The 14,924-nt window shown below is 37.9% G+C and overlaps 1 protein-coding gene across 1 annotated transcript in view; it reads left to right on the plus strand.

The window, feature by feature from the left end:
* The first annotated feature begins 2,315 nt into the window (after positions 1-2,315).
* GRID2 (glutamate ionotropic receptor delta type subunit 2) overlaps positions 2,316-14,924 on the plus strand; it is a 1,463,802-nt gene continuing 1,451,193 nt past the window's right edge. The window contains 1 exon segment of the mRNA XM_047717994.1: positions 2,316-2,830. Within this exon segment, the coding sequence (XP_047573950.1) occupies positions 2,743-2,830 (88 nt within the window). The 5' untranslated portion in view covers positions 2,316-2,742.

Genomic DNA, 14,924 nt, shown 5'->3' on the forward strand with positions numbered 1-14,924 from the left:
CTTCCTAGTTCTCTGATTCTAACATATTATAGTGTTCTTTCCATGTTAATGGTTATTTCACATTTTTTTTTCTTCCTAGAGCACATAGTGACTCATCAATTTTTTAAATACCCTTGTGAATAATATAATAGAAGCAAGCTATGGAGAGATACATCCATTCTTTCAAAAATTTCATTATCTGTAACATCAAAATATGATCCCTGAAATCACAACAGATCCCTTTAAAAAGTAAAATGACATCAACAACATTTATACAATCAAATTGAGTACATGTATACTGATGGAAAATAAAGGAATGATCAAAATTGAGACAAATTAATTGGTGATGGCTTCTTGGAAGCACTGATTTATGCCAGATTCAGAAGGAAATGATGAAATCCAAGTCAACAAAGGAGCTCTATGTAAAATGCTTCAGTGAATAAAACATGAATAAGCTATGGTCCTGACTCTCAGGGCACTGATGATCTAATTCAGAAGCAGTCCCATCTAACTCTAATATAAAGGTAGAGTGTGCTATGAGAACACAGAAAAAGGGTGGATTTATTCCATATTAAAGAACTGGACAGTACATCATGGGTAAAATTTGAATTAAGCCTTGAAGTGGCAGAGCAGAGTTGTTGGAAGAGTAAATAGATACCTTCCAACAGAATTATTGACCTAAGTAACAATATGGCAGCACATTTTCTGGAATGTGCAGGGAAAAAGTACACAAGATGAACGAAAGAAGGCATTTCACAGAGGTGAGAAAGTATAACTGTGTTTGGAGAAATACTAGCCCAATTCACCATGCCAGAAAGTCTTAAGAAAAAGAGAGGTTTTCTAAGTATAAAAGCAAGGGAGGGCTCAGAAAGGTTGTTTAAGGAGTTTGAGACCCACACCTTCCAAATAGAAACATTTCCAAAGGATTCCAATTATAACTGAAATAATCAGGTCTATTAATATCTGGCCTCAACTAGTTACTTGGTTTTGTTAACAAACCTCCAGTCTGTAGTGGGGTCAGACTGAATATAAGATATTCATTTCAAGAAAGGAAGTCACAATTGTTAGGATTATATTTCAAGGAACAAGCATGCCAAAAATCCTTTCATTCTGGGATGGGGATGTTGTCCTTCAGTACTTTTTCAGCTCTTTTCATGGAGAAACAACCAACTTCCTCATTCTGAATTTATATACATAGGTCCATTGTCAGAGCTGCTCAATGTAATATTTCGATCAAATGTTTCACTGAAGCATGTATTTTACTTAATTATTATATATATTTTTTAAATTTCACGTTCTTCTTTATCCTTTCTCTATCCTGATTGCCTAAAAATACTCTGGAGAGAGAGAGAGAAAAAAATCACTGTATAAAAAATAATTAGCACGTCCTCTCCTTTTTTGACTTTATAATTGAAATCTCATTAAAAGCTTTCTAGGTCTCTTTTTCCCTTAGCGACCAGGTGTCCCTAATTTGTTTTTATCCAATGTGACTAATTCCAGGCAAAGACTAGAAAAAGTCTGATACCTGTTGGAGAATAGCAGTAACAAGGTTAAATAAGTGGGGTGGCTTTTTCAGGTTGCCTTTAACCTTCTAAAAAAAACAAAACAAAACAAAACACAACACAACACAACCCAACCAAAAAGCTTCAACGTTCCCCCCCCCCCCCCCCCCCCCCTTGGAGCCTTGCCTTTTTCTCAGTCCCAGTTGAAGATTCCAAGGGAAATGAGAGCACTATTTTGTTTCTCCCTTGTATTGCAGATAGGGGGAGGAGGTGGTTATTAGAGAGAAGCTCTTCCTCCCTCGGTTCCCCCTCTCCGCCTGACAGCACCGCTCTCTCGCGGGCTCGCTCGCTCTCCTAGGTGATCCATTTCTAGGCAACGTGGGGCTAGTGCTGAAGCTGCCAGGCTCGCTCCTTGCTCGCTTCCTGCATCCCGCCAGGCGAACCGCTCCAAAAGCATCCTGCAGCCCGCAGGCTTCCCTCCGCCGGCCTGGCCCCGCTGCTCGCGCCCAGCGCAACTCCCCCGCCACCGCGCCCGAGCGAACCGGCTCCCGGGGCCCGCCTCGCCGAGCTCAGCTCCCCGCCTCGCGCAGAAAAGGAATTTTCTCTGCATTACTATCTGCATTACCTTGAAGTTCACTTTTACTACCCCTCTTGGAGAGGGCTTTTTTCCCTTCCCTGTTGGAATCTGGCTGCTCCGCTTGGAATCTCCTAATCTTTCCTTTCCACTTAGATTTTATTTTGGCAGCGAAGACAAGTGATTCTCTGCTGGCCGTTGGGGCGGGGGTGGGGGGGCGCCTTTTTTTTTTTTTTTTTGGGTTGGGGGAGGGGGAGGGGAACATCCGGCGTGTGTGTGTTGGGGGGGTGGTCTGTTGGAAGTTGCGGCGGTGCTGGGACTGGAGACCCGCGGCCCCGGCGCAGCGATGGGGAAGGTCTGAGCTCCAGCCTCTCCCCCTGCCCGAGAGCAGCCGAGGCTGGATACATTTTTTAAAAGCCAAACTGCAAACAACTCTGGCGATGCCAAAATTCCCCTCCAAGTGACACGGCTTTGCGAAGGAGGTTTCCTCAGGCTGGGCTCTCTTATTCGCTCTGCCTTCATCAACGGCGATTAAAGGCTTTGCTCTGGCAATAGGAATTTAGAAAAAAAAAAAAAAGAAAAAGCTGCGCTAAACTCTATCGTGACCTCAAACTCTCCGGACTGGTTTTTTAAAAAAATATATATCGAAAAAGAAACCATCCTAAAAGAGATTCAGCATATAAGGAGATGGAAGTTTTCCCCTTGCTCTTGGTTTTGTCCGTCTGGTGGTCTCGAACCTGGGACTTGGCGAATGCGGATTCAATCATTCACATCGGTAAGAAAGAGCAGGTGTTGCCTGTGGGTACTTCTAACGTTTGGGTTAGCAAATGTTTCCCTTTGCCTCCCCCTCTCCGCCCTCTGTGTGGTTTAACTGGCGCTGGCTTCGGTTTATTGCCCCTTCTCGCTAACCTTCCCTCACACTTGTTCAGTTTTCTGGCAGGATGTGGATGCTCGAACCGTGACTGGGGCCGTTGTTTCGCGGTGAATCTTGGAGTGTATGCTGGATGGGTGGGGGTCTCGAGTTTACCTCAGTTGTGCGTGTGTGCCGGGAAGTGCGGGGAGTGGGTGGGTTCTAAGTGCGTGGGGAAAGGAAGTTTAATCGACTCTACCTTCCATATTCTTTCCCGGATGTACATTTGCTCCAATAAAATATATATATATATATATATATATCTTAGGGGAAAGAAGAGGTGTGTGTCACCTGTGAGGCGAAAACTGGGGTGAGAGGTGGGGGGAGCTCCCTTCGGATCGAACAGGTGGTTTTGCAACGTGAGCGGGCTGCGTTAGCCGCAGCGTTGTGCGATGGTGACGGGGTGCTGGCTGCGCCCCCAGCCTCCTTTTCCTCTTCCCGTCCTCTTGGCTTTGCAGTACTCGCGCAGAGTCGCCGCGACGGTGGCGGGAGGGGCTGGCGGCGGTGTAGCCGAGGACCGGGAGCCGCGCGCCTCGCTGCTTCGCATACTCCTCCGGCCTGGCGCGGCGGCGAGACTGGCCCCCGGGCGCACGAGAAGCGCAGGGCGCGCTGGCCGCCCTCGTGGGCTGCCATGCAGACACCTGCCTCGCCTAGTCTCGCGGTCAACTCTGAGTTGCCGCGCAAGGCCGAGAGGAAAGACGTCTGGGCTCCGGCCGGGCGGCCTGACTCCAAGAAGGACGCCGAGCCGGTTCGGAGATGTTCGTGGCCCCACCTATTGGCAACCAGACGGGCCGGGACTGGCCGCGGCTGGCGCGGGCGCGGGCGGGGGTGGAGGCGGGTGGGGGCCGCGCGTCATTATCATGCACAGCGCTCGCAGCTTCAGGCTCCAACTCTTCTCACTTGCTAATCCGTAAGAGCTGAGTGGAGACGGGCTTCTGCAGCCTTTTCTGCGTTAATGCGACGATTTCCTTTTCGGAAATTCGCGTCCGCGGGCCAGTAAGGTTCATTTACTGGGATGAAAAGAGGCCCCTCTTGGGGAATTTTTCTGGGCACAGGACTTTTATGTGTCCGCACGGCTTGATGTTCTTCAAATTGAAGCGACAGATGGGTCGCAGCATCTCCTCCTTTCGTCCCCCTGCCTCTCCCTGCTCAACACACACACACACACACACACACACACACCCCACCCACCCACCCCACAGAGTCCTAGAAGGGAACCTGCTTCAGGTGGCTCTTGTGCCTGCCCAAGCGAGGGGCTTATGTCTGGTGTGTGCCTCCACAGCGGCCAGCCCCTTGGCTCCAGGGGACTCCTCGGTCTCAGAGGCTGTCTTTGTAAACATGTCTGCCATTCTCTGTCATTTATATCAATAGAACCTCTATAATTCTATATCAATAGAATCTCTATATAAGGGGTAATGAGGTCAGGATTCTAAACCTTGCACTTACGCATTAATTAAGCACTAGAGAGCTTGACTGCTAGATCACGTTTTGCCTGGGGGCTAACAGGGCCTGTGGGTTCAGAACTTTTCAGGGAGAAATTATGGCCTCATTAAGGGGTTCAGTAATGTTCTGATAGAATTCAGAAGCGAACTGTGTCCTCTTAAAGAAATGACATACATCTATGTCCTGTTATAAATGATTGGAACAGGATGTATATATATATAATGTGGTAACTTTACATTCGTTTTATGTTTTGGGATTTCTGCTGTAGGCTCGTCATCGCTCAGGAGACAAAGCTTGTGGATAAATGCTCATTTTGTTGCTTATTCTGTGGTCCACATGATAAATATATTATTTGCAAACACCTACAGCTCTTGCTGTCCTTTATCAGCTGAATACTATTTTGCAGTGTAGTCTGATCATTTGTTTCTAAATAGAACACACGGTTGTATTTTTTCCTTTGCATTCTGTTTGTCAATGTGACATGGTTTACTTATTTATAACCAGGCCCCCGCCCCCAAAAAAGGTAACTGTGTACAAATTACAGATTTCTTCAGACAGCAAGTTGTATGCATGAACTGTGTATATCCTATTAAAAGGAACACTTACCAAACAATTTGACTTGAATGCAATTAGTACATTAGGCAAGAGGATTAGCTTCTTTTATAGGCTACCTAATATTGCCATGAAAGCTAGCAAATTGATAATTGCTTCAGATTCTTCCTATCTTTTATAATATACTGATAAATATTATCCCAAATTAAAGAAAATGACCAAGACTAATTTGAGTGCATGTCAGAGGTTAAAAGCCCCTCCTGCTTCCACCTCTCATCCTAGCCAAAGTATAATAAATTCAGAACTAAATGCCCATCCTAAAGTTTTAAACCATTGGTTACTATTCATTGAATCCGTTTACCTGGTTGACTAGCACAAGAGAATTAATGATCTTTAGGAGGTGATTGCTTTCATTTAAATATTTACTGGGAGAAATATGCTTATGGCAAATGTATTATTTCAGGCTTTAAGGGGTGAATGTGATGATACTGCAGGGAAAGTTAATATTTCAGCTCTAGAGTTACAAGGAGATACGCAAAAATGGAAGGTCTTTCTAGCCTCATGTAGCCTCATGGGTTCAGGTAAATGTAGCGGCAATATGCAGTTCAAGCAACCTGGAAGCTAAAAAGGACCTGCTCTGTTTCCTTAAATACTGAATCCTTTTAGTGTTGAACAGAATTATATATATGAAAACTCTCTCCATTCTTCTTTCTTTCTTTTCTTTTTTTTTTTTTTTTTCCCCATGCAGGTAGTTTTTAAAAGTCAATTATAATATTTTAAACTCTAATATATTTTATTAAACACAGGAACTCACTAGAATGATGAAATATATCATAATAGTTAAACTCCAGTAATTGAAGTGGCCGTGTCTTTATTTTCAGGAAAAAATGCACGAATAGCATACATAATTACTTCTTCTGTTAAATCACATTTTAAAGATATTTGATAATTGCATATATTTGTTTAAAGCACATGTACACACATAATATTTAGAAATGAATCACCTCAATTGTGATATTCTTCCCCCTCCCCAAAGAAAGGTCTTTTGACATATAAAAACTGCAATTTTGAATTATGCTTTTACTTTGAGCCTGTGCATTGATTGAGTAATTTCATCAGACCCACATTACTTGATTGCTTAGAAGTTTCCTAATGATCTGCATGCTGTAGGAAGAACCAAAAAATCGTGAGTGGAATGGCAATGATACTGTGTTTTATGAGGCTATTCAAAAGTCGCTCTGATTTATGTAGCTAGAAAGCTCGAAAGTCTTTGAGATTATCCACGCTGACTGCTATTTTCTTCATACATCAGTCGTTCCACACTCTTTACTCCCTAAACACAACAGGAGTGTAGAGCACTGCTTTAATTAAGCAGGGATTAGGTGGCATTTCCAGTCAACTGCACAGTTTGTGTTTTGCTTCAAATCTAATATGGAGGATCTCATGTTTTAACAGTTTAATGTATGCTCATTTCTTTATCTGGTTCCTGTGCTCACAGAACTGATTGAAATGAGCTATCCTCAGTTATATATCTCTACAAGGATATTCTCAAACAGTGTAGTCACATTTTACGAAAATCACTCACAGGTTTTTCTTGTTATCAGTCATAGTAAAATACTTTATGCCAACAGGGAATAGAAACAAACCATTTATTTATGTTTTTCTTGTAAGTACATGATACTTTATCCTTTGAGATCATAGTCATCAACTATGATTTGTTTGAGAAGCCTAAAACAATGTGCAGAATATTTTCATCATGAGAAAGTTCAAATTAAAGTATAAAACTGGTGGGTGAATAAAATGTCCACATTAAAAATAGTAATAGATGGCAGATTTAAAGCAATAGTTTTCATGATTTCTGCACTGAGGACAGTTTTATCAAATATAGAATGTAAAAGTATTTCCAGAAAGTGTACTGTGTCTTACACCAAAATATTTCTTTTCCAGCTCTTTACATAATATGTATTGAGTATGATAGCCCCCAGGAGTCATTAAGGACTTCTTGTACTGTATAAGATATCTCAATGATTTAAATTATCCCTTTATTATTTATAGTGGTTGTTTGCTTCCTAAGTTATGGATAACATATAGTGTAAACTTCTGGAATATATGTATAAGTAGTTTCTGAATTTAAAATAAGGGTGCACTTTACTATTATTCTTTTCTGTATCATTAATACAGTTATTTGAAGCATAATTCAGATGTGCATTAAGTTAGACAGTGTTATTAATCAACAGTATCAACTATGACATGACTAATAAGCCATTACACCAAGGACCTTTGCTTTCTATTCCAAGTGAAGTGTACACCCAGTAAATATCTCCTATAAATTTTAATTCAAATAAGAATAAAAATCAAGGTGATTAACTTTAGACTTTTTAAACAGTAGAAACCAGTTGAGATTGTTAGGACTAATGAAAGATGCATTATATTTAATTCAATTCCTAAGGCTAAGTTTATCATATTGTAATTTTGTCTCAAAGGGTATTGTAATTTTAAAACCAAAGTCTCTAATCTGGAAGTCTTTTTTCCCCCCTTTCTTCATTTGCTTGTGTTATTTTACTGTTACAAAGTAAAGTATTTGGTATTGCTTTTAGATTTTCATAATATTTCAGATTATAGACAGACAACATTTTGGTGTGTAGCCCTACTTACACAGTTTTACCACAAACATAATGTTTATTAGAAAATACATTTATGGTCTATAAAGATAGCTTTGCCATTAGGTGTCACTGCATTCTGAGCTGTTTCTTTGTAGTCCTACTTGAAAACCACATGAGGGATGTATTTTTTTAATTCTCTAAAAAAAATGTCATTCATTGAGGTGATGCCATAAGATACAGGTGGTTTTATTTTCAAACCAGAATAGGAAATATTATCCCTGTCTCTCATGCTTACAAAAATGTAGTTCTAGTACATATCAACACTCTTTATTCTCTAGGTAGATAAGATTCCTAGACCTAATGATGTAAATTTTTCACAAATTTAAAATACAACAGAAATATATCCTTTAATACATATTCTGTGTGCAAAAATCTAAGACACCAAAAATGCTAGAAATGTGCTTATTACTGCTGGCATAAGCAAATTAGTAGATGTAGTTTATTAAGCTATTTCTTAACTGTGGGTAGTTCTTACTCATGGAGCTTTTGGGTACCAAACTAAATGTTTGTAATGTGAAACACACATGCACAGAGCTATGAAAAAAATGTAGGCACAAATACAGATATATTTTAAAACAATGTCATCCATTGAGTTTTGTGCATGATTATATATGTTTTCAGATAATTTTGACCTGATAAGTATTAAGTTTTATGTAGTTGTAACAGTTTCTTCCAAACACATACAATTACTGCCACTATTAGTCCTGTTGGGGTTTTGTGGTAATTTATATTTTTATAACCAGCATCTATAATCACTTAGTAATTTTTCTGTTTATTTCATTTTTTTAAAGAGGCAATATGCTTTCTTCGAGCATATCCCATTAGAAGACTAATGGAGATGAAACTTAGGTCAACTTTAATCTGATAATTCATTTTAATATCTGCAATCCACATAGAGAATGCAGTACGAGGTTAAATGAATGAGCATTTTGTCATATTATTTTAGACCTTATCTTGCACTGATGTTAATTACAATGAATTGGTTGTTCTACATTAATATATTAGAATAATGTATTAAGAACTTAGTGTAAAATTAAGTGATCAGATGGATATCTAAATGATAAGGGAAGATACTAAAGTAATTCTAGGATTGATTACGTGGGTATTTGTGGATTTAAGTCATTTATATTGGTGACTTTTAACATTTGGGTGTGGACACAAATTTCAGATGAATGTGAATTACTTGGGGGGGATGTAAGACATAGTAAAAATGTTCTGGATTGGAATTTTAAGGGTTTGGGGTTAAGTACCAATCTTGTCAATGGCTAACTGAGCAAAATTGGAAAGTTATTCTTTTTTTTTTTTTTATAAGATTTATTTATTTTAGGGGGAGAGAGAGAGAGTGTGTGTGTGTGCAACTGGGAAGAGGGGAGGAGGGGCAGAGGGAGAGGGAGAGGGAGAGAAATCCGCAAGTAGATTCCCTACTGAGTGCAGAGCCCCATGTGGGGCTCAGTCCTGGGACTCTGAGGTCATGACCTGACCCCAAATCAAGAGTTCCTTGTTTAACTGACTGAACCCAGGCATCCTGGAAAGTTACTTTCTTTAGTCTTCATTTATTATCAATGCTAGTAGAAGATTTAGACTAATTTTCTTTTAAGCTCTAAAATTATGTGAAGTAAAATGAAAACAGATTCCTACATTTGAGGAACTGGGAGAAGATATACAGTTAAGTCTGGTTCATGTAGCTATACTTAAGGTTCAGAGTGAATTTAAAAGAAGAAAATACCAGAGGAATTAAATAGAGCATAAAACCTTAATCACTCAAATTAAAATGAAATTTTTTTCAGTATGAACAATAATTGTACCTAATATATTTGCTTATCAGATATTCTAGGTAACTGCAATATCAGACTGAGAGAAGTGGATTTGTTAATTTTTTGTTTCAGTTTTTGTTTTTGTTTTGTCTAGTGTCGATACTAAGGTGTTCCATTCAGTGCTGCTCTTAAACCACAATGCTCATGCTTATTAAGGCTGCTGGACTGATGAGTAGTCTTATGTTCTAACTAGCATAGACTACAATAGCCTTTAGAATTTGCAAACTCAAAGCACACCAGGAATATTTGTGTATGTTTGGTATCACTCAAAGATACAGAGTATAAAGGAAATAGCCAGTGTTTCTTTGGTGTTCTCATAATTTTGGATTCCTGCTCCAGGTGTTCTGGCTTTAACCCTATTGTTGTCCATCAAGTGGTTACCAGTGTGAAGCTGAGGCTGGGTTGATCCACTGAAAGCTTCCTTGAGTGAACAGAGGGAAGCCCAGAGGCAAGCACAAGAAGCTTAGTATCAAAAGGCCTCCCTGTGTGTGTTAAATTTTATATCACTCTGTAGTCAAGTTTCTTATTAACAAATATTTTCACTCATAAAAAAGATTAAGTAATTAATTATATTAAAATAGAAATTCTTACACTTTTTTCTTTATCCCCAAATAATTCAAAGTACTATTTTAAAAACAAATTATTTTATTGGCCTAAGTACCTGATTTTTCTGGAGTAACCTTAAATAAGACATTTGCATCATTGTCAAAATCATTATAATTCTAGAAGTTGGGAACATGGGACAATGAGTAAGTTTTAGATAGAAATCAGAATTTGCATTTATTAAATTTGATGTTCCTATTAAACATCAAATTTCAGGATTTAATTAGGTTGGCAGTTGTTTATATGAGTTTGAAATTTAGGGGGGATTTAGGGATTTGAGCTGTACATTTGGAATTCATCATTTTAGATGCGGTCTTCAAAGCTATAAGAGGGGTAGCTCATTTAAGGAATAATCATGTAGAGAAAACTCCAATACTGCCATGGGACATTCTAAAATGTTGAGGTCAGGGAGACTAAAGAGGATCCAGGAAAAGAGAAAGATGAGTGGCCTGTGAGAAAGAAAACATAGTAGTCTGTGATGTTTTGGAAGCTAAGTAAGGAAAGTATTCCAAGGAGGAAATGAAAAACCTTGTCAAATTCTGTGGATGAAAATTGTTGAGGATAAACATGACTTTGACAAAAGTGCTTTCAGTGGACTGGAAGCGACACAATAGTGATTGGGGAGGATGTGAAGATTTAATGGGACTTGAGGAACTCTCAGTTTTTCTGTCAGGGAGAACAAGGAAGTGGTGGGGGTGGGAATATGAGGTAAAAAGTGGGCTTTTTTTTTTTAAGGTCGGTGTTGAGATATGTAAGGTAATTTTTAAGTTTCAAGTATAAGAACATTTTCAGTTAGAGGATTTAAAATAAATTTTCTTTTTATTCAAACCTATTGGATTGCTGAGTTTGAATAGTAAGTGTTTGAATAGTACTGTTTTATTTTTTGTTTGTTTGCCTGTCCTTGTTGCTTTTTGTTTTGTTCTGTAATCTGGGACCAAGTGAAACTGGGCTAGTGCCAGTGGATTAGAGAAGTTTAGATGTTCTCTCTGAAACGGACTCTATTTGTTGTTCTGCTTTTGTGCTTCATTTAATTTCCCAGATCAGCTCTGAAATTTAGGTAAAAATTTTTTACCTGAAATTATGAGTGGATTATACCTTAAGGAGTATTGGTGTACCATTATAAATAGAACCAACATTTAGTCTTTTAGTAATATATTAATTTTAAGAACGCATGATATTTCTATATGATAAATGGTATCAGAATAGTATGAAGTCCTCTTGTTACAGATATGTTTGAATTGATTATAGGTTTCCTCTACGCAAATCCTACTATATATTTGATATACTTAAAAAATCATTTGGGACACTTTTTAAAAAAATACAGTTATTTCATAAGGCAATGCATATCATTGCCACATAAAAATTAAATAAATGAAGGAGATTCATATGATATTAATTTTCAGTGACACCTTTAAGTATTTTCTTTTATGGAACTTTCACTTCTATTTGTGCTATACTATAGCTGATAGATCTTTAGTCATAGGTGAAAATGAGGAAAGGAAATGTTCTAAATTTTCTAACCTCAAAATTAAGCCTTCTGAAAATGAACCTTAGTTCTCTCATTGGTCTTCTATTAATACACATATAAGTCATGTGTATTTCATTTGTCTGCAGTTAAAACAAGAATATTTGTGTAAAAATAAGAATGCCAATAGCAGGTGAATAATATTTGTCTGTGTTCTTTGTCATTTCCAGTGCTATTTCCTCCATAAAACTATTTTGTCTTATTGAGCCAATATAATATGAATGTCACATGTTGTGTCTGCTTGGTTACATCTATTAATTAATGTATAAACATGGGATACATGAACAGTGAGGAGATAGAAATCCTGTGGTTTGAGCACAGCAATGACTGATTAAAAAAAGCAAGCTGTGTATGGCTGGAGCCAAGGAACATAATTAATGAAATCTATAACATCAAAAGTTATTTTAAACTTGCTAGTTCATAACTTCCTGGGGTGGGGAAATAGTGTTTAGCAGATTTAAATACAAATTTAAGTTTAACGGCCATGTAAAATTGGTGGAGGTGCTTAGTGTACTTAACCATGATATCATTAAAATGGCATGCCCCACAAGCAACACCTTTTAGATTGGCTTATCATCTTAAAAGCCAAAGCCCAGTCCTATTTTTTCTGTTGCATGTAGCTTAAATTGAATTAAAACCTAGAAGACTGATTCTTTCTTCTGAAAATCTCCACAATCTGACAACAGAGAAAATTGTTGGTAGTATAGTAGCAATTATGATCTTGTTTTTCAGTGTCCAATTTCTTCTTTGTGGCTTCTATAAACAGCAATAACAGAACACTGGTGATTTTTTTTTTTTTTAAAGAAATGCCAGAAATTCTTACATAGCCCAAAGGATGTAAGGTTTTTATGAAAACCATTATAAATTTCTTATTAACAAAATTATTGAAAAAGTGTTTAACACATCAATAGTGTGGTGGTGAGTCAAACACAGACTTGAGAAGGATTGGATTGCTCTTCAGTTTCCTGATGGTGTTTTTGGATACTTTTTTATAATTCATTACTTTCAAGCTGAAAAATCATGATCTATATCATTATCTCCCATTGCAGAAAATATACTTTTAGGGTTATATGAAAATCATAACATTTCACCTTTTTTTTTTTAATTCAAAAAATGCTTATTGAGTAGCTAATATGTACTCAGTTGATTACAAAGCTATTCACATAAGACACATTTACTGTCCTTTAAAAACTTTTATATATATCTGCCTTTTAAGATCATATTGTCATATTTGGAAGCTGAAGTACATAGAGCAATTCAGGACTCACAGTTGGATGGCATAGTATGTTCTACTAGGGCATGGGAGATTGTGATAATTCAACAAATGCCATTTTTATGGTGCCTCTAAAATGCCATAAAACAAACATATATTTCAGGTAAAAATATCAATGGGATAGGGAGATTACCTCTTTTTATTTTATTCTATTTTATTTATTTATTTGACAGACAGATCACAAGTAGGCAGAGAGGCAGGCAGAGAGAGAGGAGGAAGCAGGCTCCCTGATGAGCAGAGAGCCCAATGCAGGGCTCAATCTTAGGACCCTGGGATCATGACCTGAGCTAAAGGCAGAGGCTTTAACCCACTGAGCCAACCAGGTGCCCCGGGAGATTACCTCTTATAGAAGTTCTTAATTTATAATAAAACTTTCTTTGAGTCATCTTTCTGATGGTTGTTCCTTCACCTCGTTATACCTATAGACTAGAAAGTCAGTGCAGTCATGTGCTAGCAAGTGCTGAGGGTAAGTCTCTGCCATGTTCCTTTTTTTCTCTTACTCTTTTCATTTTTTTTCTCCTATAGACCCTAGAAGTTGTGCTCTGAGGTCAAGTAAAGGAGGACGTAGCTTTAAGATCCAGTTATTCTGTAATTAAAAATAACGAGTTCCTTTTTAAATTTAATGGGACGTATCAGATCATTCCACCAAGCATGGTTTCTTGGGTATGGAGAAATTAAATTACATTTTCTTTACTTTTGAACCTACTAGTATATTACTGTTTCATGTTACTAATCTGTACTTTTTTCTGGGTCTATAAAACATCAATGAAAATGACAGTTTTATACCCTAGCAAACAAAAGGGGAAAATTACCTCACTGAAAAAGTAAAATTAGTTACTTTTACAAACGGAATAAGGACTGTTGGGAAAACATTTTTATACCAACTTTTAATTATCTAAGTGTAATTGAGACTAGGACAAACCACACAAACTGGAAAAGAAGGGATAGTTAAAAAACTGACCATTACTTGTTTCTCCACAAGAGCCCTTGTTGTGGTTGATGAATAGTTAATAAATAGCAAAACTGGCTGCTCTTATTTTTTCTTTTTATTTTTCGTGTCTACCCTTCAGTGGCAATGCTAATGAGCAGTGAATGGCCAAAAGCAAGGAAGAAGGAGCAAAGCAAAGGGTTTTAGATAATCTATAAACTGGAAAATCAGCCCCTGAATGCTCATATGCACAGGCTTGCTGAGAAGAAATAGTTTATTTTCTGAAAATATTGCCCAGATACTGAAGATAGAACTTGCTTTGGCTGCTGGGCTTGTAAGAGGGGTGATGGTTCCAGGCCACCAAAAAGAAATACTCTGAATACAGGCTAATGGCAGAATGAAGAATATTTTGTGTAAAGAGTATCCTTCAGGGGAGATGCTGCTGACAGCCGAGACCTCTGTGATTAGCTCACTTCCATGTGTCATGTCTGTGGTGATTTTTTTTAAAGGAAATATATGGATTTCAGATATACCTCTTAAACACTTTAGGTAAATATGTAAAAATGTGTTGGATTGACATTCCTATCAATATGCATTGTGTACTGAGCATCTACATTGTATATTCCCAGTTGGCTTCCAGCTATTGCTATATTATATACAATAAGGGAAAATTTGAACAGTGCGCTTTTAGAAAGAAGCTGTGAAGCACACTGCAACGGTAAATACAAAAGTCTGGTTAGTGGTTAATTGAGATGAAAGGTGGGAAGGAAGGAAGGTGATGTGATCGAGGAGAGGTGCATGGTTTCAACACTATTATTGATGTCTTATTAAGCTGAGTGGTTGTTACACAAATGTTGATTTCATATATACATTCATATGTATATATAAATAATATCTATACATTCATATACGTATTTGTGAGTGCTGATGTATCTGCTGTCGTGTCTTCTCACTGAGAAACCTACTTGTTCAGTTTTACCATGGTTAGGGAATTAAGTTTTTCTTTGAGACCCAATTCACCATATAATGTGGCTCAGTCTTTAACACTCTTTGGAGAAGATGAGAATATATACAACATGCCAGGATCATAAAATGGTAAATTAGAGAATAATTCAGAAGTTTGTGTTCAGGCATGGATAGCACTCTCTGTGATGGATT

The sequence above is a fragment of the Lutra lutra genome, chromosome 2, assembly GCF_902655055.1.
Source record: "Lutra lutra chromosome 2, mLutLut1.2, whole genome shotgun sequence".
In the NCBI taxonomy this organism is placed as follows: domain Eukaryota; kingdom Metazoa; phylum Chordata; class Mammalia; order Carnivora; family Mustelidae; genus Lutra; species Lutra lutra.